General features: G+C 34.0%; 2 protein-coding genes across 3 annotated transcripts in view; one reads left to right on the plus strand and one right to left on the minus strand.

Moving 5' to 3' along the window:
- Positions 1–2107: 2107 nt before the first annotated feature.
- LOC126750710 (E-selectin-like) lies at positions 2108–3051 on the minus strand. 2 transcript variants are annotated; one of them, XM_050460414.1, is made up of 5 exons: positions 2884–3051; positions 2778–2830; positions 2577–2709; positions 2357–2485; positions 2108–2299 (listed from the first exon to the last, which is right to left on the minus strand). In XM_050460414.1, exons 1-5 carry the CDS (start codon positions 2957–2959, stop codon positions 2160–2162), a joined length of 531 nt encoding a protein of 176 aa, XP_050316371.1. In that variant the 5' UTR covers positions 2960–3051; the 3' UTR covers positions 2108–2159. The 2 variants fall into 2 exon arrangements, with proteins under 2 accessions (XP_050316371.1, XP_050316369.1); XM_050460412.1 differs by having other exon boundaries at positions 2108–2302; positions 2884–3050.
- Positions 3052–8865: 5814 nt separating this feature from the next.
- The window catches only part of LOC126750631 (transcription elongation factor SPT5), a 37319-nt gene continuing 18966 nt past the window's right edge, over positions 8866–27218 (plus strand). The window contains exons 1-12 of the mRNA XM_050460285.1: positions 8866–9031; positions 13028–13331; positions 20689–20869; positions 21146–21282; positions 21343–21480; positions 21530–21819; positions 22321–22481; positions 22541–22619; positions 22676–22834; positions 22893–23013; positions 23071–23192; positions 23251–23496. Of these exons, the coding sequence (XP_050316242.1) occupies positions 13057–13331; positions 20689–20869; positions 21146–21282; positions 21343–21480; positions 21530–21819; positions 22321–22481; positions 22541–22619; positions 22676–22834; positions 22893–23013; positions 23071–23192; positions 23251–23496 (1909 nt within the window). The 5' untranslated portion in view covers positions 8866–9031; positions 13028–13056. The remainder of the gene's footprint in view (positions 9032–13027; positions 13332–20688; positions 20870–21145; positions 21283–21342; positions 21481–21529; positions 21820–22320; positions 22482–22540; positions 22620–22675; positions 22835–22892; positions 23014–23070; positions 23193–23250; positions 23497–27218) is intronic.

Raw genomic sequence — 27218 nt, forward strand, 5'->3', positions numbered from 1 at the left:
TTATTTACATAAAAGTCGTATAATGCCTTTTTCGAATGCCATTCTGGAAGGAGGTACTTTTTTTCCGTTTGAGATCTGCAGTAATGTGACTCAAGTGAAGGCATGGAATCTAAAAACTCAAAACAGTTTTTCTTTGGCATCTTGAAAAGGCTTAGCTTTTTTCTCACTGTTTCTACGTTAATAAGGAGCTTCCTTTGGTGTTGATATATTCTTCCAATTTATTTAGGAACATTAATCGGCATACTCGTACCAATTCATCATTTATTTTTAAATGATATTCCAATGTTTGTCCTCTTCTAGATTCGTCGGGAATATTTCTTTGTCTTTGTCTCTGGAAGAATATATAGATTTAACTAAACTGTCAACGTATATCTTTTTTTCTCCCCACGCCAACTGCCAAAAGTAATTAAAAATTGTTTTTCTGTCAACTTCTTCTATTGATGCACATCTAAGTATGCCTTTTCAAGTCACTGGACACCTGCACTTATCTTTCATTTTTCGTGGCTGCTTGGGTTCATCATATTTCCACCGATTATTACTCTTTTTTCTTTCAAAATATGGTTTACCTCTCTCCCGTAAAAGTTTATTTTTTTCAACAAGCCATTCAGATTTATCAACCTGGAATCTTTTCTTTCGTTTTTTGCTTTTTTCTGGATAATCAAACGCCTCATCCGAGTCAGAATGGTCAGAGTATGGAACCAGAGCATGGTTACTCTGATCAGAATCCGATATTGAATAGTCAGGATCTAATTGATCTTCGGCCAAGGATTCGGAATCTGTTATACCTGCTTCTATAATATCATGATTCTTTTTCGTATTATCTTCGGCTAGGGATACGGAATCTGTTGTACTTGATTCTCGAGTATCTCGGTTCTTTTCTGTATCTTGGGTCAAGGATTCGGAATTTGGTGTACCTAATTCTAGAGTGTCTTGTTTCTTTTCTGTATAATTTTCTTCCGACTTAAGCATCCAAGAATCTGGTTCTTCGATCAAAGAAAGTAGTGTGATATCGTCATTTTCTATAGCAAAAGGATAGTCTATTTGATGTGATGTAAAAGTCGAGTTATCGTATGAACAATCCATTATATTTATTTCCACATCAGGTACTGTAGTATAACCGGCAGTGACAGATGTTTCCAAATTCAAAACATGATTCAGCGGAATATCCATATTTTCTTCACCAGCAGATAAAACACTATTGACATCGACAGCGTTAACTAGATTATCTTCTAAGGTAACATCATCATTGGGTTCCGTAAAGATATTTTGAGCCAGTTGTACTATTAGCCTACTGCGATCGGAACAACGATCCATCTGTAATAACAAAACTCCCTAACATTTATGCAACTCAATAGTGGGTACACAGTATTGGTATTCAAAAACAATAAAAACATTAACAACAAAAAAAAAATAATTAAATTTTCTTAAGAATTTATAGTTTTTTTAAACTTCAACATTCCAAAGTTGATGATTTCCTTTTAACTGGAATCACCCTGTATGAACTAACTGACTATTAAATTTATATTTAGGGAATATCATCTAAACCGGAGAACTATAATTATAACTTTAAAAATGTAATTATAATCCAAATAATTAATAATGCCCTTAAGGATTTACTTACAGAAAACCTGTTATGATCAAGAAAAATAAATATAATGAAATTGGAAAAACAGCTAACTCCATAATATTCGTAATAGGCTATTTTTAGTTATTACTTACCTTTGGTCAGTTAATGCTTTGGAATTATTCTTTAACTACTATTATTTTTCTATAAAATTCGTATAAACAACGGAGGCACGTGTGCGAGTGGCAACAGGTATATGTAGTTTAACGCATGACAGCGGAGATAGCAGATTTTCAACGGCGAAAAAATTAAACATTAAGGAAGCAGTTTTTCGTTTGGCCGATTACTCGGGTTTAGAGTAAAAAGTTGATGTAGCCTTTTTTCGTATAGGTGTAAAACGGAATTACGCTTTAAAATGTATAAAAATCAGTATGTGGCCTAAAAATGGAGTTAGCAGGTTAACGCACTTAGCCGACGATATGTTAAACTAAAATTGAATCATCCTACCACTAGAAATATTGCAAAAAAATAAAAATCTAGTGGTAAATTATATATAGGTATTTTAATATGTTGAACACTCAATAATACATCGCATTTATTCCGTTTTTGACCCATAATTCCATTCCTCGCAAATCACCGCGCGTTTCTCGTCACAAGATATGTCGTTCCACGACAAAGATTGCACGAACTGAGAGTCATTTTTGTATTGTAGCTCCATGCATGCAGAAGCACCCTCTGCTAATAAGTAATTTAAAATTAGTCGATAAAAGTGCTAAAAAAATAATTACTTACGTATTCCTTTGCCATCTGGATCCCCAAAGTGCCATCCTGGCAGGAACATTTTTTCCTTCCTGGGATTTTTTCCTGTGGGGTCCCAAATCCATTGCTGTTGTTCAAGCTTTGCTCCTAACCAATAACCAGCTAAAATTGTAAATAAAATGGTTTTAAAATTAGCAATACCTTCTTCTTATGGAGTGCTATCAGAAGAAGTACGTGTAACTATAAGACTTACAATTTTCATCTGCTGGTAGCAAATTATTCTGTCTAATATATGCCCTTAGATCATTCTGTTGCTTATACGTATAAATTTCTACTAGTTTCATAACGTTAGAGGCGCATTGTTCACTTGCCTCTTCCCATGATTTCTAAAAGAAAATATGCATTACTTATCTGAGTATGATTTAAAGTGATATTTAATTGATTATGCTCTTACCTTATCCAGAAAAACCGTGTATTTATTTTTTGGAGCTGTCACGGCAGCAGATACTGCAAAAATATATATATGAATCAAAAATTTAATTATAGCATGCTTAACTTACTTGTTTGAACTAAAAAAAGTTCATATACACACAAAGCAAGTACAATGTAAATATTTTTAAAACCGTTGTGTGCCATTTTTGAATAACTAAAAATTTCGAAAACGCTGAACCATGCAACTAATATTAACAGCTTATTATCTGAATTTAATTGTAAGCTTTCCCATAGGGTCAGTGCAGGTCAGATTACTGATAGGAACCATTATCTACTTTGTTATTATTTATGAAGCGTGGATTTTCCTGAATGCTCAAATTAATATATTCGATTAGTCAAAATTCATGTTTTCATTCATTTCATTCATGTAGTCAACAACTCATGTTATGATCTCGTCTTGGCAATAACATGACGGATAGAATTTCTATATATTTTCAAGTAATGTAACGACCAGTCCTTTTTCCCGCAGTTTGCTTTTACACTAATTTAATAATTTTTAAAAGATTGAGTTTCTATACTCATTTGGTATTGCAATAGTGATTCCTCATTCGAAGTAATATTACCAATAGGATATCACAATTTCAATCAATAAAAACCAACTTGGGCATCTGACGGGTTTACATTTCTTAAATGTTTTAACAGCCCAAGATTTTTAAACCCAGAGTAAGATTTCTAACCTCAGATATATGTCAACTTTTTAAAAACGAGACCACACCTTGTTGCAGCAAAACAGCAATAGCGAGCCAGATATGCTCTCTTCATTCACACGCATATTGTCGCAGGCAGACATAATTTATTTTGAATAGTTTTTTGACAGGTAACCAAAATAAAATTAAAAAGTAAAAATTAAAAATTAAGTAAAATTTTTTGGGGACAACTACAGGGTGTTTCTTAACCTATACGCATAAACTTGGGAAATTATTGCTAAAGATAAATAATGACTAATAGTGAAAAAAAATTTAAGTAAAATATTTTTAGTTTCTGAGATAATTTTTTTTCTTTCACAAAAATGTAATAACTTTATCAGGTGGAATTTTGTTTTCAAATTAAGAAGTAAACAATTCCGGATGATGTTTATTATGTTTAGTAGTACCTACTTTGCTATCAGTTGATACAGTTGTGGTGGTATTTCGTTTTTTATTAAAATTATGCCGCATAATTTTTCAAATGAGGAACTAATGGACATGTTACTGGCATACGGGGAATCAAGACAAAACAGTGTGGCTGCAGCTAATCTTTATGCACAAAGGTTTCCTCATAGGTATCATCCGTCGCGTGAAGCTTTTTTGCATGTGGTTCAGCGGGGTAGAGAAACTGGAAATTTGCGGCCGAGGCCAGGGCAACATGGTGGAGCCATTAGACCTAGGCGCATTTTAAATCTGGAGAATTTGATTTTAGATATCATCGAAGAACATCCTGACATAAGCACTAGAACAATTGCAACGCAATTTGGATTATCACCAGTCACAGTTTGGACGAATTTTAAGGCATGAATTACTGTATCCATTTCACGTCCAAATAAGGGTACAAGCTTTACTTCCAAGGGATCATGCGCCTCGAGTAAACTTTTGCAAGTGGTTGTTACATCAGCAGCAGTTAAACCCAAACTTTACCAGGAACATTTTAGCTACGGATGAAGCAATTTTCACACGCAATGGTATTCACAATTTTCGCAACACGCAGTTTTGCATTCGGGCAGTTGAAAATCCGCATGCCATTCGGCGAACAAACTTTCAACAACGATTTTCAGTAAATGTGTGGGCTGGAATTGTAAACGGAATACTTATTGGCCCTTTCATTTTGGATAATCGTCTAACTGGTGCTCTTTATTTACAATTCTTGCGACAAAATTTGCCGGTACTCCTTGAAGAAGTCCCTCTTCACATTAGGCAGAATTTGTGGTTTCTTCACGATCGTGCTCCACCACATTTTGCGCGACCAGTGCGACGGCATTTGGATCGAATGTGCCCCGAACGATGGATAGGCCGAGGTGGTCCAATTGGATGGCCTCCTCGATCACCCGACCTTAATCCGCTTGACTTTTATTTTTGGGGCCACCTAAAATCTCTGGCGTATGTAACCGAAGTTGACAATGAACAAGAATTAAGAAATCGGATATTTGCTGCCGCCGAGGAAATTCGACTACAACCTGGATTAGCTGCTGTCTGCAACTCTTGGATTAGGCGTGCTCAATTATGTATTGAAAGTCATGGAAATAACTTCGAACAGTTACTATAATAGTTAAATAAACATTTATTTTGGAGAATTTACGTTTTTTTTTAATTTTAATTAATAAGTCGTTTATCTCCGTAACTAAAACTATTTTACTAAATTTTTTTTTTCACTATTAGTCATTATTTGCTGTCAGCAATAATTTCCCAAGTTTATGCGTATAGGTTAAGAAACATCCTGTATAACCAGGCTAGATGATGCATCGTGAGAACAGATTATGCCCCGACACTGAGAACTCCTTTATTTATTTATTAAGCGTATAGCACAAACTGTTTATATGACAACAAAGTCATTTTACAAACAAAAATTTAACAAATTTATATACTCTATTGATTCTGAAGTCTAATGAGAAATTTTCTTGTCTGCCGTTATATACCATTTCAGGGCATTTCTCCATGATGTGGTTCACGCTTTGGTTTTTACCGCACTCGCCCAAGGATCAGCTATGCTGTGTTCTGATTTTATTTGGTGTGCACTAGGTTTTCCTTGGCAAGTCCAAGCCTGGAAGGTGAGTTGGTAATGCACGGTATATCACTGTTTTGTTTAGATGTCCGTTCCTAATACCAAGTGTCGTTGATGCTCCATTCGTCTTCTATTGGGTTTAGTACGTTTTTGGTTGGTGATTTTCTAGATCTGAAGTGGTTGTGGTTAGCGTCCTCGATGTCTGTACGGATCGATAGTTCTCTATTGTCCAGTATCCTGTTAAACGCTTTGTTAGACGGTTTATGGTAGTTGGCGGTTGGATGTAACTCAGTACTAGAAGTAGTAAGAGTCAATTTAATAACGCCTGCAATCATTTTCGTTGTTTTGTTGAGCCATTTTGGAGCACAGTATTTTTCAGGTCATTATATAGCTGACGAACGTGGACTAGAAGCTGAAACACCGTAAAATGTTCCGCCCAATTTTTGTCTTATACTGTTTCTTATTTCCAGCATCTCTGCTGTTTTTGATAAGTGCTCCTTAAGCAAAAGTGTTCTTTTAAGTATCACACCTTTTCGTTTTAGTTATCTTTGAGAGTTGTGTTTTCAATTATAATACTGAGGTCCCTATTTTCGAGTTTTTTATTCAGGTGAAAGCACGTTGCTTCTATTTTGCTAACGTTTGGTTGGAGTCTTAGTTTCTGGAGATTTTTCCTAATTTCACTTCATGGATGGGAGAGAATCAAGAATCAATCCCTATTCAAATGAAAGCTGAAAATCTTTACCTTTGCCCATACTAAAGTATGTGAAAGGGAATATGGACGTATATATATTTATTTATTTATTTATTCATGCCAAAAAGTATAAAGCTTTTACACAAGTCAGTCAAAAATATAATTCCAAATAAAAGTATTAAACTGTAAAATTCGTTTTACCTAAGAACAAAAATAAAACACATATAAGCCTAAAAAGTAATGCTTAAAAACACTTAACACTAAAAGTCAAGAGACCCAGCCTATGCAATAGCACTGAAATTTGACCTCAGGAATTCCTCAAATGAATAAAAAGCATTGGTGACTAAAAAATGTTTTACCTTTGTCTTATAAGCATTAAGAGGCAAATCCTTAACGGAGACCGGCAGGACATTAAAGAACTTAATTCCATAATAAGACACGCCATTACGGGTACGCTCGAGTCTCCTAAATAGTGCCACCAAGGAGCCGCTATTTCTGGTGTCATGACTGTGAGTGCTAGCATGAGTCGCAAACCTGGGTAGGTTTTCCCTAATGAATACAAGGCACAAAAGTATGAAGGCGCTTGGCAAGGTGAGAACTCTCAGAAGCCTGAAGTGGACCCTACAACAATTCCTGTATCCAATCTGCGCAATCACTCGCAGACATCGACGTTGCAATGCAAAAATCCTGGGCATATGCGCTGAATGACCCCAGTTTAGTAAGTTATACGTCATTAGAGAGTGAAAATATCCAAAGTAAGCTGTCCTGAGAGTACCTGCGGAGACAGACCCAGACAAATTGCGAATCAGGAAAGTACACCTTGATAATTTGGTTGATAATTCATCTATGTGACCTTGCCACGTCAAACCACTATCCAATCTAACACCCAGAAAATCCACAGACACACCTAAAGATTGTTGCTGGGAATCAACGTCCCGAAGGGAAAAAATTATATTTTGAGTTTTGGACTCATTTAAGCACAATCTATTGGAAACGGCCCAGTCTCTAAACTGAGAACAAGATTCTTGAGCCTTGAGCGAAATGTTTGCGCAACTCCTATTAGTACTACTACAACTCCTAGTAGATGTAGTATCATCAGCATACAAATAGAAAGTGCAATCAGGGTGACAAGTTGGTAGGTCATTAACAAATATAAGAAACAGGATAGGCCTGAGAACGGATCCCTGAGGCACTCCATGCTCAATCGACAAACTCTGAGACCTACATCTCCCAAAACAAACAAACTGACTTCGGTCACTCAAGTAGGACTGTAGCAGTGACAGACTTCTCGAACAAAATTTGTAGTGGTTGAGCTTTTGAAGAAGAATATTATGCTCCACACAATCAAAAGCCCTAGATAAATCGTAAAATGAGGCTTGGGAGTACAGAGCACTTTCAAATCCGTCAAGCACCACGTCACACAGGTTCTGGACCGCACCAGTGGTGGAGTGTTTCTTTCTAAACCCATGTTGGTTCACATAAAATAAAGAGTAAAATATAGACTACATGTCTAGTCCAAAGGCATACCGAGTAAGATGAACACAAGATAAAGGGAGGAATGAAGGAAGGAAGAAAAACAAACCTTGTATAAATTGAACTAAACTAAAACTAATTGTAAAATTGCGACTTATCAAAGACGATAGTTTTTGGTTTAAGAGAGAACTGAATTGAACTGATTTCTATTCGGAAAATATTTTGTGACCATACTGTTGTATGTAACTTTGGTGATAGCTTCGCTTATGAGCGGAGCCTGCCAATTAGAGCTAGCATCCATACACCGCTTCCGTACATCGATTAAATATACTTTTATTTGAAAAGTCAGGTTGTTTAAAATTTTAAAGGAAAATTTAAATAGCAAAAGCATTAATATTCGTACGGAATCTTAAACAAGCTTTCAATAATACTCCAAAGACATTAGCAACAAAAACGCAAAGTGCCTATAATATGCTTAAAAACGCTTTACTCATTCTGACGTTATAACGGGCGCTTTTCATAATTTACCGGCGGATACACCGGATTGTATTGTACCGGCAGTAACCGAGGCGTTTCAGAATTAACCCTGTACAAAAAACCCAACGCTTCAAAATTAACCGGTGAAATCAGTTGGTTGTGACCGACGAGGTATCGGATTAACCGGGATTTAAAGGTGGAATCTCGGTCAAATAGATTTTTCCTAAGATTCCTAACCTAGTTTTGTATTTTTTGCGGCTTAATGTTTGTAAATTTGTTGCTTAATTTTCATTTTAATTTCTTGTGGATATTTTAAGTTTATTTTGATGGTCGAATGAGAATAGTAGAAGAATATATGTATAAGTGCCGTCTATAAGAGCCACAAATTGATTGAATAAAAAACTGAGACCCTTACAATGGAACTGGGTCGTTTTTGTTTGTTTTGTCATTCTTTTCATGGAAAATGCTACCATAGTTTGTTTGGTTTTCAATGTTTTGGTTGAAAAATTTAAACTTATAAACATAAACAAAAATCGATATGTTTAAAGCTGCCAACTGTCAAACAAATTCTAAGGAAAATCAATGTTTCCGAATGTTTAAGTATAACCGGTTAATTCAACCAGTGAATTAATGGTGAATTCTGAAAAGTGCCCAACTTCTATGCTTGGCATGTCGTGATCTGTCAAATTGTCAGTGTCACTTGTCTGTCGCTGTCACTTGTCTGTGGCTGTCACTTGTCAATGAATGTCAACAAGCGGCCATTTTGTTGACATTTTGATAATATTTTATTCAAAAAAAAATGCTGTTTTAATTATTTTAAAGGTAGTTTTTAATAGTAGTGGTTATAGGCTTTAGGTATAAAAAGTGCCGTATTAGCCCTGGTAAGTTTTGTAACGTTTTAGCAGTAAGTTCTACCATAGTGAAAATCGGGCCAGATGCCCTCTTTTTCAATGCTTCAGATCCATACAATTATGAGTTTTTACCTATAAAAGTTATAAATTGGTGGTTATTAATACTGAAACCATATTACGAACCTCTGCTATTGTTCGCAAAAGTAATGATTCAACTTTTGACTTTTTGGAAAAACATATTTTTCCAAACATATGCATCACTCCAAAACGTTTTTCTTCAATGCCTTTTTGTGCTACAAATAATTTTAAAATAAGGTTAATTAACCCCACATAAGGTATAGGGTAAGGGACCTCCTGCGACTACATTGCAAAAAATTTAATCAGTCTGAGTCAATCTGTTGAATAGTAAGAGGAAACCATGTCATATATTGCTTTCAGTGTGACAAATTCTAATATTTATTTATTGCTATCAACATTTACGTAAACATTCTAAGATAATACACAATAGGTATAAAAAATATATAATAATAACCATTAAGTATCTAGAAATAGAAAACTAAACTAAGAACATCATGTGCACATTTCTTAAATTTTTTAAAATCACTGCAAAAGAAATCAAGACTAACTGCATACCTGTTAACAGTTGCAGAAATCCTATTTATTGAATTGTTTAATATATATGATGTTCAACAAACAGGAATATGCAGAACATCATCTCTAGTTGCATAAAATGGGATATGGATTGAGAAAAGAGCCAAACACTCAGGACATCTGGTTAGGACTCAGTACTTTGTAAGCAAAACAGATGTTAAAAAATATAAAATTCTCTTTTTAGTGATAATGCAGTAATAGACAAATAAGACATAGTTTCCTCTGTACTAAGAGGTATACAAATATAAATAAATATACAAAACAATTGCTTGTACATTACTTACTTTTACTATTAAGATCATAACATTTTAAATTACCACTACTTATTTTGCTTCCCTTCAATTGCTATTTTTCTTTGAGGAATATTATATAGCCACATAATTTTGGCATTACTTTTAGAAAGTTGTTCTATGTCAACAGTAAATATATTGAACAATAGTATCTACTTCATTTAAATCCTATGACTCTGTCTCTAGTTTCTACATAAGCCTTTTTCTACTATACTGCACTGGAACATATTTTTGTTTATTTTAAATAAATAATATATCCCATTTTTGTATTACAAGTTAAAAAGTTTGTTTGAATATTGTGAAAATGAGGTTATAACTTTAGGTCCTTAGTTTGAACTTTAACTGATATTTATCCAATTTTAGACAAAGTCTGAAATAGCCACAATTTGACTGTGAAGCAGTTTAACAGTATTTCTTTACAGTCTGACATGTTTCTTGTTTCATTAAGTAGATAAGACCTTAAGAACTAAAAGGTAGATTATAGAACTCGAGAGTGCATGAGTTATGAATTTAATAAAACCTATGTTAAAATTTTACTAAATGACAAGTTAGAACTATTCTTAATTTTGGTCACTACTGATAAAAAAATGTCCTTTATCTACCGTCCTCTCATCTCAACTTTTCTACATTATCATACCAAGAAAATATAGTTCATAACTTGACAGTCACAGAAGATATTTTGATAAAGACAGCAGATGTACAATCAAAAAAGATTTCTCTATAAATCCCTCAACAACATAAAGTTACAGTTATTAAGTACTTATTTATTTAATAACTAAAAATAACTGTTTTATAACTAATAAAAAGAATTTAGATTATTGCATGTTGTAAACAGATATAGCTTATGCATTTATCCCTTATTACTTTTCTAGACCTCTTTATGTGCCTTTAATTAGGTCAAATCTTCAATAGTATGGTCTCCTTTACATCAAGTGTGTCACAATATTTCAAATAAAGCATTACACAACTTCATCTTGTGTTATTACATCACCTCAATGTACAAAACTGCATATTATCCTCATTTTCTAATTGACAGCCCTAGTGCCATTTCTAATTGACTCAGTGCTCACAATCTGTTTTTAAGAATAATTCAAAAAATTTTGCTTAGTTTAATATTGTGATAAATTTGGTTTTTATACATAATACATTCCTTTTGATACTCAAATATTTAAATTAAAATAATTTAATTTTAAGTTTATTTTTCTTCAGTTTTTATCTGCCTACAGAATGGCCGAAAGCTTGATATTTTTGGTTATCTAGCTGATCTAAAAGATTATTAATCAACATAATGAAAACCAACAATTTCTGCTCACTAGAGGCTTTATCAATTAAGATAATAAATTTAAAATCCTTCTCTAATGTCAATTTAGTTTTCATTTGTTAAATCTAGACACACAAATATGATAATCTAAATTTTTGTAATTTTTGTTTTCACTTGCTTTTTCCCCTCATATTATGATGATATGATAAAAAAGGATAATAATATCAAAACTTTATTATCGACAGATTTTTGATAAAAAAATATCAACAATTTTAAAATAATGATTAAAACCCTTCAATGTAATGGGTCTACCAATAGAAGTGATAGAAGTTTAGTGGGCCATGTACGCAAAACGGTATGTGTCAAAACGCGGATTAAGCGTCAGTTGTGTTAAGTATACTTTGTCATGAATCGTTTAAGTCAAGAGCCACGTATAGCTATCGTGAAAAGGTACTACGAAAATGCGCAATCGGTTAGAGCCTGTTATCGTGCTCTTAGAGAAGATTTTGGCCATCGGCCTTCTGAGCTTGCAATAAGGCGCAGAATTAATAAGTTTGAACGGGAGTACACTCTTCTGGATGATAAGCCACCAACGCGACAAAAAAGTGCAAGGAGCGCTAAAAATATCGCCGCTGCAAGAGAAAGTGTTGAAGCGAATAACAATGTGTCTGTTTTGCGCTGTTCTCAGCAATTAGGCATTTCACCAATGTCTCTGTGCCGCATTTTGAAGAAAGACTTAGGCCTACATTCATATAAGATGGTTCTAACTCAAGAATTGAAGCCTGCTGACCATGGTTTGCGAAGAACGTTTACCGACTGGGCCCTGTTGCAGTTAGAACAAAATGCCGATTTTGGGAAACAAATCATCTTTTCAGATGAAGCCCATTTTTGTCTTAGTGGCGTTGTCAATACGCAAAAATGCCGCTTCTGGTGTCAGAACAATCCCCAGAAATTAGTACAGGTGCCATTAAACTTGTTAAAAGTGACTGTGTGGTGTGGTTTGCATGTCGGTAAAATTATCGATCCATACTTTTTTGAGGATGCAGGGGGGCGTACTGTGACAGTCAACGGAGAGCGCTACCGCGACATTATAACAAACTTTCTTTGGCCTGCAATTGATGGTGGAGACTTCGAACAGAATTGGTTTCAACAGGACGGAGCAACATCACACACCGCCCGAGCCACAATTAATTTATTTAGAGAGCGTTTTGAAGATCGAATAATTTCGCGACATGGCAATATCAACTGGCCACCAAGGTCCTGTGATCTTACTCCCCTAGACTTTTTTCGTTGAGGATATGTAAAGTCGAAGGTGTATTCTAACAATCCTCAAACCATCAATGAGTTGAAAGTTAACATAATTAGGGTTATTCGCGAAATTCAGCCCAACTTGTTAGAAAAAGTGATTGAAAATTGGGTTCATCGTCTAAACGTCTGCCGCCGTAGCCGAGGTGGACATCTTAATGATATTTTGTTTAAAACATAATGTTACATAATAAACTACAACATGAAACATCAATCATAGAAAGTAACCAATTCGTTTTTATTTTTTAGCAATTTAAACTTATATCATTCTTATTGGTAGACCCTATATAAATACTTGTTGTACATACAGGCATACAGACAGTTTTAGAGCGGCATATCTCCAAACCCAAAAGCACAAATAAAATTGTAATCTTTTCTAGGTCTGTTTACCCTTAATTAAACATCTCAATGTTACACTATAATCTAGTATAATACACCTTGCAAAAGACATTAAAACATAATATTCTTTCATTAAGAAACATAAAATACACCCTAGCTTTATATTATAAATATCCACAGCTTTGGTTGCATGCGATAACCTTCCCATAATGTCCGACTCAGAAGGCAGCAACTTTTCCGATAACGAGCAGGGCTCGGACGCGGGCTCAGTCAGATCACGCAGTTCACGCGGAAGTGTCCGGTCTAGACAGAGTCGCAGCCCCTCTAGATCCCGATCTCCCAGCCGATCAAAATCTAGATCAAGATCCCGAAGTGGCAGTGTGCGATCTAGATCCAGAAGCGGGTCTAGGTCCAGAAGCAGGTCAAGAAGTAGATCTAGGAGTCGTAGCAGAAGCAGGAGTAGAAGTGGATCTAGAAGATCTGGGTAAGTTGTTTTTTTCTTAAGAAGTTTCTATGGAGTAGTGTTGTGGCTTTGCTAAAAAGCAGTCAGCTACAAAGTAGCCATTACTAAATTGTGTAAACCAGAAGAAATTCGAAATCTGTTAAATGGCCCAAGAGGATTTAAGATATTTTTCTGGTTACCAAAAATAGATTACTTTTTAACGCAAACAAATGAGGACCCAAAGTTCAAAAGGAAGAATGTACGAAGGGTGTCCCATTAATAATGGTAAATATTTTAATAGCAGATTCCTCTCATAAAAATAATGAGGTTAGGTTAAATTTTCCTAGTCCGAAAATGAAATGCAACCAAGATACAGGGTGATAAACATTAAGTTTTTTTTTTAAATTTTGTCTATAACTTTAGCAGTTGTTTTTTGTTTTTACAAACTAAGTTTGGCATGTGGAAGTTTTTTTATATGCCAAATCTAATTTTAATAGGTTTTTTTAATTATCTCACAGAGAGAGCCCCCAGCCACATTTTAGTGGTTTTTTGAACTCCATAGCTTTTTTACGCCCTGTATAATATTATTTTTTATTTTAAATATGCATTCTGCAAGCATTTTTGCTTACAAAAGGTATACCTTAAAAATGTCTCTAGGATTACTCTTTTTCTAGATACAGTAGAGCCTTGATAATCCGGACATGCGTTACTCCGGATGCTTCAGTAGTCGGAACACGAATTTTGCCGCTATTATGTACGTTATAGTCCGGATTCGCTTGTACGCGATAATCCGGATCGCGCTGTTTTCAGCCGTTTTGCAGGCTTTGACAAGTTTAAATTGATTGGTAGTTTGCGAAAGTTTAGTTTTTAACGTTACATAGGTATTACAGTCGACACTTATTGCTTCCTGGCCTTCCTACACCAATTCTGGGGCTTGATAAACAAAAGCTTGATATACTGAATAGATTAGAAAGTGGCGTGAGTGGAAAAGCCTTAGCTAGTGAATACGATGTAGGCACATCCACAATTTCGGATATTAAAAAGAACAAATTGAGCATTAAAAGGTATGTGCTCCGGGACCCGGGCTCCTGGGCGAAAAATAAGTAAGGAGCGGATTACTTTCCTGGCATGTGTAAATGGAGATGGTTCTCACAAATTGAGAATTCTCGTCATTGGAAAAGCAAAAAATCCCAGAGCATTTAAAAATGTACCCATACCCGTAGAGTACAAAAATTCCTGCAATGCTTGGATGACATCTGCAATATTTAAAGAGTGGTTTCATAATTCGTTTATTAGGCAAGTAAAAGAGTATTTAAGAAGCCAAAATCTAACTGAACGTGCTCTTTTAATAATTGAAAATGCCTCAAGCCATGGATCGCCAGAAGAACTGAGAAGTGAGGATGGCCATTTCTAGACAATCTTTCTTCCGCCAAATTGCACAGCATTGCTGCAACCCATGGATCAAAATGCCATAAGGTTGACTAAATTGTTTTACCGTAAGAGCCTTTAGGCGCACATTTTATCACAAAATGAAGAAAATGTTATCCAGGTATTAAAGACCTTAAATCTCAAAACTGCAACATACTTACTGAGCAATGCATGGTCAAAACTTACTGTAGAGGTTTTACAAAAATGTTGGGAAAAAGTAATTCCAAAAGGAACGGTTTTTGGTAATGATTGAGAATACGAAGCCTATGATCTGATTTCGCTAAAGCAATTACAGGAAAAGGTACGAGCTTTAACGGATGTTTCGACTATGCTCCAAACATTAAGTGAAAACGAGATAAATCCTAATGAAGTGAATAACTGGATTGAAAATGATGACAACTTGGTATTAGATGAGATAGAAAGCAACGAAATAACATTATAGCAGCAGCGAAGAATGTGAAGATGATGACGAAAATCAAGGGAGAGAGAAAGGAGTCAAAAATGATGAATAGTACAGTCAATCTGTAATTTTTTTTTTTTTTAACTATCCAAGTCGCTAATTTTTTGAGGGTCGATTCTATTTCCGAAGAAAAGCTTAAGTCCTCGGAATTGAGAGTCTCACCCCCCCCCCCCTTTTTTTGCGAAACTCAAAAAGTTTTTCAAGTCGATTTTCAAGCTAAACAGCGAGTCATACAGAAAAACTTATTGAACATAAAATGTAGAGCTTTTTGAAAATTGAAAAATTGAAACAAATTTTGTATACTTTCGAACTATTTATTGTATAATAAATTTTTCGTAAACTACCTTGTCCCACTGTATTCTCGTTATGCTTTAAAATTTAAAAATTCAATGCGTGGACGAAATGTCGTGTCGAGTGGTCGCAGGCGACCATAAACGATGTTTCAAGATAAATATTCACATTCAGGTAAGTGTTCAAATAAATTTATAGTAATATGTTAATGATGGAATAGCAGTAAAAAAGTGGGGAATGGAATTTTGCAAAAGTAATGCTATCAACATGTACTATGCAATTATTCAGTAATCAATTCATCATTACATGCATTACGCAACCATAATTATTGAGGCACGTCACTTTCACAACTGCAACGCCTTTTGCGATCTGCTTTTGTGTAATTGGTGCTCCGTAAACCATGTACCAATTTCTCTTATCCCTTTCTACTAAATCACTTCAATTGTTCATTTTGTGCAAGTTAAAGAACATTTAATCTATGCAAATTTCATTTTCGTGGACTTACAGCGCCATCTGCATGGCTTTTTTCAATTTGTCAAGAAGGGTAAAAGAAATTTTGTTCAGGTTCTACTTTAATTTCATGATGCGCCAACGTTAGGCGACGAAAAACAGCTTTCGCCAAACATCTGAGGCAGGCTACCTACACGAAAGTAAACATTTCGGTATTAAATGCATTATATCTCAAAAACGGTAAATCGAAAAAAAAAAGTAAGACATGCATTTTGTAGGTATTTTTGTCCTCTACATTTTTGCAATCCTTGCGATGGTAAAAAAAAAATTGTTTCTCAGTGAAAAAATGAAAAAAGTCATTTTTGGTGACTTTGGCGCCCTCTAACTTTTCGAATTTTGGTTCTACAGCTTTGGGCCCATGAGATGAATTGTAGAGCACAAAAAGCTCTACATTTTATGTTCAATAAGTTTTTCTGCATGACTCACTGTTTAGCCGCAAAATCGATTTGAAAAACTTTTTGAGTTTCCCAAAAAAGGGGGGGGGTTGACTCTCAATTCCGAGGACTTAAGCTTTTCTTCGGGAATACAATCGACCCTCAAAAAATTAGCGACTTGGATAGTTTTTAAAAGTTCTGGCCTTTTTTAATTACAGATTGACTGTACTAGAAGCAGTGAAGGGCTTCAATTTGTGCTTAAAGTGGGCTGAAGAAAATCGAGTGCCATTGCATGATATTCTTGTTCTTCAAAGACTTAAAGAAATGGCTTTTATGAAAAACTACATAGCAAACATGTAATTTAGTTTATCCTTTTAATTTGTATGTTTTTCTCGTTTATCACATATTTGTAGGCAATTTTTTAGTTATATACATATAATATTCCCTAGTAAAAAACATATATACATCATATATACAACAAAGACATCATGTTTCAGTAATCCGAATTTTTCGTTAATCCGGATCACCGTCGTTTTTATTAGTCCGGACTATCGAGGCTTTGCTGTATTTACATTTAAAGATTTTAAAGACATCCATGAAAACCATATTTTAAACTATTTAAATCGCTATATTACATTTTAAATGATTGATAAATAAAAATATAAAACCTAAATAATTACTTAAAAATAAAAATTATCAATATTTGCCAGTAAATGTTCCACTTGGCCTCCATTTGTCTCAAGACATTTTAAAATTCTTTTATTAAAAGACCGCAGAATCTTAAAAAATAATTGCTCATTTCGAAATGACTCAGCAGCGGCTTGAATTTTTTCTAATAATTGTTCCCTTGTGTTTATTTGATTTTCGTAAACAATGGATTTCATGTATCCCCATACGCAAAAATGCAATGGGTTGAAATCAGGACTTCGTGCGGGCCAAGGTGTTTGACATCCACGTCCTATCCAATTGAAATTAGCATTAAGCTATTCTCTCACGGGTTTAGTAAAATGCGCAGGAGCGCCATCTTGCATAAAAATTATATCTTGGCGCAGATTTAAAGGCAAATTTTATAAATAATCAATGAGTTTTGTTTCTAAAAAGTTTAAATATAATTCACCGTTTAGATTTGGAGGAAACTCGTAAGGTCCTAAAAAAAATGGTCTATAACAACACACCAAATATTAACTTTAAATTCGTGTTGAAAGTGTCTTTCAGTAATGAGGTTTGGATTTGCAATATCCCATGAATGTTTCTAAAATTAAAAATTCCCCGTCGGGTAAAAGTCGCTTAATCCGTAAACATAATTTTATTAATAAATAGGGGATCTTGATTTTGTTGTTCTTGGATATAGCGAGCGAAATCTAATCTCGTTGGAAGATCTGAATCCAAAAGATTTTGTACTGGCGTAAAATGGTATGGATAAAGGCGCTCACTATGAAAAATTCTTAAAACTGAGGACTTACTAATTCCAGTTCTTGCCGCCATACGCCTTACACTTTTTTCTGGATCTTCAGCAACCTGGACTAATACTTCTTCTTCTTGATCCACATTACGTCTATTTGGACGCCCAACATCTCGGTTTGGCCTGAATGAACCCGTTTTCCCAAGTCTCTGGTAAACGTTTTTAAAGAGTTTAAAATCTGGCTGCCTCCTATTTGGATACAATCGCGCATAATGTCGACAAGCTCTTAGACCGCTGTAATTTGCTTGGGCATAAACACAAACCATTTCCGAAATAGAGAAATATTGATATCTAGGCATCTTAACCTAAAGTGATAAATAAAGACTACTGGAACTAACACTAACGCAACAAGTAACAATTAATAACATAACTATTAATAACTAACAAACATAACGCAATAAAGGGTAATAAAGTAACTACTCGTAATCGTGTGAGCTATAACGTGCCACAGTGACTTTGTTTTTATTTTTTTGTTAGACACAGCCTATTTATTTTTTTTTTCAACTTAAAGTAGAAAAATATTCATTTTTCTTGAGCGCATTGCAAGTTTTAAGTCCAAATATCTCGAGAACGGTAAATCCCAGCGACATTTTTTAGGTATACCTTTTTTAAGGAAAAACACTTTCAGAATAGAAATTTATAATAAAACATTACATTATACAAAGTGTAAAAAAGTTATGGAGTTTAAAAAAGACTAAAATAAGGCTGGTGGCGCCCTCTATGAGATGATTTAAAAAAATTTAAAGTTTTATATTTGGCATATAAAGAAACCCCCACAGACCAAATTTCATTAAAAACAAAGAATAAATGCTTAATTTATAAGCAAAATTTAAAAAAAACTTAATGTTTATCACTCTGTATCTTGGTTGCATTTAATTTTCGGACTAGGAGATTTAACCTAACCTCATTATTTTTATGAGAGGAATCTGCCGTTAAAATATTTACCATTATTAATGGGACACCCTGTATACCTTATTTATATTTTATAAGTAAATCAAGAATTTAAATAACTCCTAAACAAAATCCAATACGTCATTTTTTTTCTCCAATTGATTTTTTTTTGCTTAAAGCAGTAAATGTGAAGAAAAAATGGATGCAAACCTTTTTGAAATGAACTTAAGGATAATAATCTTTTTGAACTAAATGTTATAGGATTTGATTCTTTCATTTGTAATATAATACATAAAATCCTGTAATATAAAAGCTAATGCTCTCAAGCAAAGAACATTTTATTTCAAATACTTCTTACAAAACTTTAAAACATAAAAGTTATAGAACTACTCCACCATCATCTTCTTTACAGTCACATTCTTCAGGATCATCATCGACTACTATAAATAATAATTTTCCAAAAATTCTTTGAAAAAAAGAGAGCTTTTCATCTTGTTGCCAATCCTCATCATAGAGCTGCAATAGGGCTTTAACATTTTTTATTTTATTTCTTATTTCTGTTTTGTTAATTTTAATTGTTTTCAAACTTTTTCCTTCTTTTTCGTAATTGATTTTAAACTTTTTCGATAAATCCATCATGTCTAAAATTGGGTTCCATTTTGAATTTTACTAAGCCTTTAGCATCCTTTTTAAGAATGATACATTCCATGTCTTTTATACCCACACACTTTTTTAAATCTTTATCCAAAGCTTTATAGTTTTGCATAAACCAATCCTGTCCAAGGATCTTAACTGTCCCAAATTCATTAAAAATTTGTAAATATTCTTTGTCATTAAGTATAACTTCCAAAGTCCTAAAATATTTTTCTATTCTTCTATCTGCTGGCAGAAATGAATGGCCTCTAACTGGAAAGGTTAAGTCAAAGTCAAATATTGCTTGCAAATGTATGTGGTTAGTTAGATATTTTTTTATGGTACTATTAAAAATTTTCATTCAATAACCAACTTACTAAAGCCGATTTTTAGCGTTGAATTGGTAAGAATCGCGGTTACTCTTTTGGTTGACAACTTTGACAGGTAAGTGTGACGTATTGTTCCCTCACCACTTAAAAATTCTGATCTAAAGAAACAGGAATGGGTTATTAGGAATTAAAGAGTTTATGTTTTTGTTTTTTCTTTAGTTGAATTTTTTGATTTTCCAGAGCCTTAGCCACTCTTTTCTCTCGAATAAACTATTATTCTTTTATTGGATCTAAAATAAATTATGCATAATGGTCATGTAAATTTGCATGGGTGAAGCCGTAAACACCTTATTGCAGCAATTAATTTTAAATTTTTTCTCCTTTAATTTAACTTTTTTTTACTAAGAAGCATGTTAATACTTTACTATGAAATAATTGAAAAGAATATGAAATTATATAAAAAATGTATGCGTAACATAACATAAAATTTCTAAAATAGGTACCATCAAGCAAATTGCTTGTCGCTTCCAGGTCCTCAACTTTACTACTTGTTCTCCTAGATAATTTAAAACTAATTGGTATTTATTTTTCTTAATTTATAAAGGGCGCACACACACATCGCAATCCTCAATCAATTTTTTACAATCTAACTATCTAGCCTTCTTCTGGACTGTATAACCGAGAGAGTTACCCAAGTCCAAAACCGGGTAATAATTGGAAAATACCAAACGCCAAACAGCTGATCCGTGACGTCACGGTTGCCAGCCAGAATGGCAGAAACGCATTGGTAAATACCAACTAAAAACCATTCCACGCTGAAAATCGGCTTAAGTAATCATCACTAATTATTAATTATTATTAACATTTTTAATGTTTTATTCTTTTTTTAATTTGCATTGGTTTTTTTTTAATATTGTATCAAAGTCCTTTCCAAGTATGAAAAAAAAATACGTTTTAGTTATGTTCTCTCTTGGACTTTTTTTTTTTACCTGTAACGTAAAATAAATAAATTTGTGTTTAGGTCTGAGGCAAGAGAAGCATCAGAACCGGAAGAAGTGCAAGAAGAAGAAGAGCCTGATGGACAGAGCTTAAGAGATAGTGAAGAGTATGACTCAGAAGAGGAGGATAGTGATGAGGGGGGCAGATCTAAAAAGAAAAAGAAAAAAGACAGATACGGTGGATTTATTATTGATGAGGCTGAGGTAAGAGAAAAGAAATGCGGCATAAACAAATTTATGAGTTATAATCAAGTTTTATTACCTTTATTTATTATAGCAGTGTTTGTTGGTTAAAACTATGTTTATCTTTAATGGTTATTAGTTTTAAGTATTGATACCATAATATTCAACATAATGGTTTTAGATAAACATTTGGCTTGAGACTGTCTTTGACTCAAGTCCCCGTAACGTTATCATTATAAAATAATGGTATAGAATAATTTTCATATATTACAATTTTTTTTAAATAATATTTAATAGGTGGACGATGAAGTTGAAGATGAAGACGAGTGGGAGGATGGAGCACAAGAAATTGGAATTGTTTCCAACGAGTTGGACGAATTCGGTCCTACAGCTAGAGAAATCGAAGGAAGACGCCGAGGCACCAATTTATGGGAGTGAGTGTCTTTTTAATAAATTGTTCAGTTGCAGCTATTATCATCGTTTGAATATTTTAGTGCCCAAAAAGAGCATGAAATCGAAGAATACCTGCGAAAAAAATACGCCGACGATGGTGCGGCAGCCAAACATTTTGGCGACGGCGGAGAGGAGATGTCCGACGAAATTACCCAACAAACTTTATTACCCGGAGTAAAGTACGTTTTATTCAACAAATATTCATTGTATTAACGAACATTTTTTCAGGGATCCTAATTTATGGATGATGAAATGCCGCATAGGTGAAGAGAAAAGCACCTGTTTGCTGCTGATGCGGAAATTTCTTGCGTTCCAAAACACCCCTGAGGCCCTACAAATTAAATCGGTGGTGGCCCCGGAGGGGGTGAAAGGCTACATTTATATCGAGGCCTATAAACAGCCTCACGTTAAGGCTGCTATAGAAAATGTGGGAAATTTACGGGTGGGCATTTGGAAGCAGCAGATGGTGCCCATTAAAGAAATGACTGACGTTTTAAGGGTTGTCAAAGAACAAACTGGTAAGAATTTTTTTTCAATAGTTTTTTCTTGTTTAATAGTAACTCATCAGTTGGAAAATTTAATTAGGCTTAAAAGAGTTTAAACAGGGTCTATCAGATCCTCTTTTTTTATACAAAATTATTGAATAAGGGCTCACTGAAGATTCCACTCATTCCATTCATTTTTCCTTAATTTTTTAGTTAAAAGGTTCCTAAATTTTATTATTATTTAAAGAATGTAAATGGGGTAAATTAAACAGTGCGAGTTTCTAACTTGGAATAAATTCACTAAATCAAAGGTGTTCTATTAAAAGTTTCCATACATTGTTCCCCTACCGTATGTACGATCCACGCTTAGTCAAACTCTGTATTATTATTGATAAAATTATTTTTTTTACGGTATAGATCTTAAATCAGTTAAATTGTTCAATGAAAATAATGAATCAGTATAAACCGATGATGATATAATTAAAGGTTTAAATTTTAATAAATTTCTTTTTATATTTAAACTCAATTTTTTAGGTCTAAAGTCAAAACAATGGGTACGACTCAAAAGAGGCCTATACAAAGACGACATCGCCCAAGTGGATTACTTTGACATGGCTCAGAATCAAGTTCATCTCAAATTGTTGCCCAGAATCGACTATACTAGACTTAGAGGGGCCCTAAGAACAAACCAGCCTGTAATTACATGTTAAAATTCATTTATAAAGTCCTATTTTATTGAAAAAGTTTTTTGTAGGAACCTGAAAATGATAAGAGAAAGAAAAAACGTCGTCCGCCCGCTAAGCCTTTTGATCCTGAAGCAATCAGGGCTATCGGTAAAGTATTCCTGGAAATTTTAAAAGGAAAATAAACTTTTTACGGTATTTATTAGGCGGTGAGGTTACATCGGACGGTGACTTTTTAATATTCGAAGGAAACCGGTACTCGCGCAAAGGCTTTTTATACAAAAATTTCACTCTTAACGCCGTTATAGTCGATGGGGTTAAACCGACCTTGACCGAGCTAGAAAAGTTTGAAGAACAACCCGAAGGTACCCTATTAATAAACTCAATTAATATTCAACTTATATAACCTTATTTTTGCTGCAGGCATTGACTTGGAGTTATCAGCGGAAAAAGAAGATAAAAGTGTGACGCATTCATTCTCTGCGGGAGATAACGTCGAAGTATGCGAAGGTGAATTGGTCAATTTGCAGGGTAAAATCTTGAGGTAGAAACTCGAGTTATCACATTTGATATCAGTAATTACACTTATTGTTTATTTCAGTATTGATGGATCGACTATTATTATTATGCCGAAGCACGAGGACTTAAAAGAGACACTAGTTTTCCCAGCGAACGAGTTGAAAAAGTATTTTAAAATGGGCGATCACGTTAAAGTTTTAGCCGGTAAAAAACTGGTAAATGTTATAATGGACAACGATGATCTACGAGTTTTTGTGTTTAGGTCGCTATGAAGGAGATACCGGGTTGGTGGTCAGGGTGGAAAATAACCGAGTGGTGCTCATCTCGGATATGACCATGCACGAAATGGAAATTTTACCGAAGGATTTGCAATTGTGCAGCGACATGGCCAGCGGAGTGGACTCCTTGGGCAAATTTGAATGGGGAGATTTGGTTAATATCGATGCGGAGACTGTGGGGGTCATTGTGAGGCTCGAAAAAGAGAATTTCCATGTGTTGAATATGCATGGTGAGTTTAAAAATTTTAGTTTTCATATTAATTTCTTGCAAATCCTTACCAGCACCAAGTCCTTGGTAATTATTTATTTATTTCTATATGCGGCAGAGCCAGTTTACAAAAATAATAATAGATAATACAAATTATTAGATAATATTATAATACTAGAATTACAACAACGAAAAAGATATATGCTGGACCGTAATGGTATGGTTCTATGGGTGCTGAATCAGAAACTAGAAAATTTGTTTCTTGCTCCAATTGCTCCTTGTTTTAGGCAGTTGCCCTAGTAAAGTTTCAACTGTTACAGGGCGAACCCGAAAACATATTACACAATTTTTGAGAATCTTTCGCACTTCAGTTCTACCTGAAATAGGCCAGAAACGTGTGCGAACAGTCGCCAATAGTGCTTGAGCTCCAGCATGAAGCAATTTTCTATGTTCATAGATGATAATCAATTTTGTTAATGGATGATTTTTGGGGAGAATAATTGGGTGCCTAAAATCATAATCGAAGGTTGAATGCTTTATTCTACCGCCCACCCTCAATACATGATGTTCATCTAAGAATGGATTTAAATTCTTGAGAGTACTTTTATTATTTATTTGTTTTTGACTCTTTAGAGCTATAATTTCATCATGAAAAATTTGCATTTGAGCCATTCTAACTAAATATTTTAAAGAAGTATCAAGTTCTTGAGGTGTTAAGGGACCATACAAACGTCGACCTTGTTAAGACAATGCATTGACTTTAAATCGTAAAATATAAGCAGTTACTCTCTGCAATTTCAGAAAAGAGGAAAACTTAAGAAAAAAGGTAAAGTCAGGATTAGTTGCAATTAATGACCTTAAATTAGTTTTTCTTTCTGGCATTTCTGAGATTTGTATAGACATAGAGGGAGGCCATTTAGTATTGTCATATTGACACCATTGGGGTCCATGCCACCACAATTTACAATTAATTAAATCTGCTGGATTAATACCCCTAGAAATAATGTCCGCAGGGTTATGTTCAGATCGTATATGTCGCCAATTATTTTTGTCCGACAATTCCTGAATTTCAGCCACCCGATTTCCAACAAAGGTTTTCCATTTATGAGGTTCATCCAGAATCCAAGTAAGAACTATACTGGAATCACACCAAAAGAAATATTGATCAATTGACATATCTAATGCCTTGATAGCAACCTGACATAATCTTACTGCCAATAAAGCACCACACAGTTCCAATCTACCTTTGATTTTGCACAAAGCAAATTCATAGAAACTGTCCCTTGGTTATTAGAAGATCTTAAATAGATGCATGCCCCATATGAAATCTCAGAAGCATCACAAAAGGTATGGATTTCTACTCTTATAGGATTTTCAATAATTATCTTCTGAGGAATAGAAATATCTTTTAGAGCCTGGATTTGAGCCTGATAAATTTTGAAACTAGTATATATTTGAGAAGGTACACTTTCATCCCAATCTACAGATAACAACCACAACTGTTGAAGCATTATTTTGCCCTTAATGATTATAGGTCCAATTAAACCCAATGGGTCAAAGATCTGGGAAATATATGACAAAATTATTCGTTTAGTTACATTATTCTCGTTTATACAAATAGTTTTCAAATTATAAAGAAAATTATCAGAATCACTATTCCAGATTAAACCTAATGTTTTAGATTCCTTGTTATCTGCGAATTCGAAGTTTTTATTTTTACAGTCATTAAGCGTGGATTGATTAGATCTCCACTTACGAAGAACAAAGTGACCTTGAGACAATATTTTAATGAGACTGCTGAATCTGTAAAATTCCCTCAACAGTATTATCCCCGCTCAGGAGATCATCAGTGTAAAAATCTTTTTCAATAATATTACTTATATAAGAATAATTGGATTTGTTTTCCTGGGCCAACCTGATGTAGACAACGCACTGCCAAAAATGGAGCACAAGAGGTTCCATATGTTACTGTATTTAAAACAAAGTTCTTAAGTGGCTTATCTGGATCAGATCTCCATATGATAGCCTGAAGAAACCTTTGATCATTATGAACATTTATTTGGCGGTACATTTTAGTACAATCTGCAGTAATGACATATTGATGTTTTCTAAACCTTAAAATAATGGAAAACAGATCCTGTTGTATGGTGGGGCCAGTCATCAAAATGTCGTTGAGAGAATACCCTGACTCAGTTTTGGCCGAGGCATCAAAAACCACTCTAACCTTAGTGGTTGTTGAAGACTCTTTAATTACCGAGTAATGAGGCAAAAAATTTAAAGTTGATTCATCTTGAGATGCCTGAGACATATGACCTAAGGATTCATATTCATCCATGAATTGAACATATTCTTTTTTCAATTCGGAATTACGTTGCAATTTCTTTTCAATAGAAAAAAATCTCTTAAGAGCCAACTGTCTAGAATTGCCCAATTTGAATAAGTCATTTTTTAAAGGAAGTTGTACAGAAAATCTGCCATCACTTTCCCGTGAATGTAAAGGCATAAAAATTTCTTCACAGGCTTTTTGTTCTAATGACCACTCTTGCCTCGGTTCATAATTTTCAACACGCCAAAAATTCTCAAGCTGATTTTTAATATCAGTATTTGAACTAAAGTGACACAGTGTCCTATTCGAGTTATCTTGAGAATAATTTGTGACAATAGAACCTGACAAAATCCATCCCAATTTGGTTTTTTGGGCAATTAAAATTGACCTATACAGATTAGATCCCAAAAAATGGAAGCCCCTAGCAAAGCATCAATCTTAGAAGGAACATTATATGAAGGATCGGCCAAGTTAATGTTAATCGGAACACTTATTTGTGAAAGATTTATATGATTTAACGGTAAGCTGTCTGTTATTCGATCAATAACCAGAAATCCAATATCTGATTTAAAATCATTGTAAACAGACTTTATGGTAGCACTAACCTTGTATGAAACATTACTTATTGTTTGACCAAGTCCAGATACAGGCATATAAATTTTTTGCATTTTTAGTTTTTTAATAGTTCAGCAAGCTCCTTAGTAATAAAGTTACTCTGGGAACCAGAATCAAGAAGAATCCTACATTTATGTTGTTTCCCATATAGATCCGATATAAAAACAATAGCTGTAGATAACAAAACTTGATTCTCAAAATATGCTGTGTGAAGAGTGACAGGTGTGACAATAGAAGTACGAGTATCATTAGCTTGCTGCTCAACTTGACCCCTAGACACATCACCTTCAAAATGTAATAACAAATGATGTCTTTTATTGCAAACATTACAATTCATTGTTCCTGATGGACACGCTTGATTAGAATGACTTGCATGAAGACAATTTGTACAAGGTTTATGCCTTTTAGCCTCAAAATAACGAGATTTAGGAGACAACTTTAAAAAATCATCACAAGTTGTAAGTTTATGAGATTTTTTACAAATAACGCATGTATTAATCACAAAATAATTTTGTGAATTACTTTTATTTTCTTTTTGAAAAAACCTTTCTTTAGTATCATAGTGTACAGTTGAAGGTCTATGATCATGTTTTTTAAAGTTAGTAGTTTCTAATAAGTGACATCTTTTATTAAGAAAGTCAGTAAGATCTTGAGTCTTTGGAGTTGTTAAAGGTTTTGCATATAATTCCCATTCCCTTCTAGTATTATTATCCAATTTTGAGGATATCAAATAAATTAAAAGGGTATCCCAGTGATTGACAGGTTCCTTTAAAGTCTCCAATGCCCTAATATGTTTATTAAAA

Source organism: Anthonomus grandis, chromosome 2, assembly GCF_022605725.1.
Source record: "Anthonomus grandis grandis chromosome 2, icAntGran1.3, whole genome shotgun sequence".
Classification (NCBI taxonomy): domain Eukaryota; kingdom Metazoa; phylum Arthropoda; class Insecta; order Coleoptera; family Curculionidae; genus Anthonomus; species Anthonomus grandis.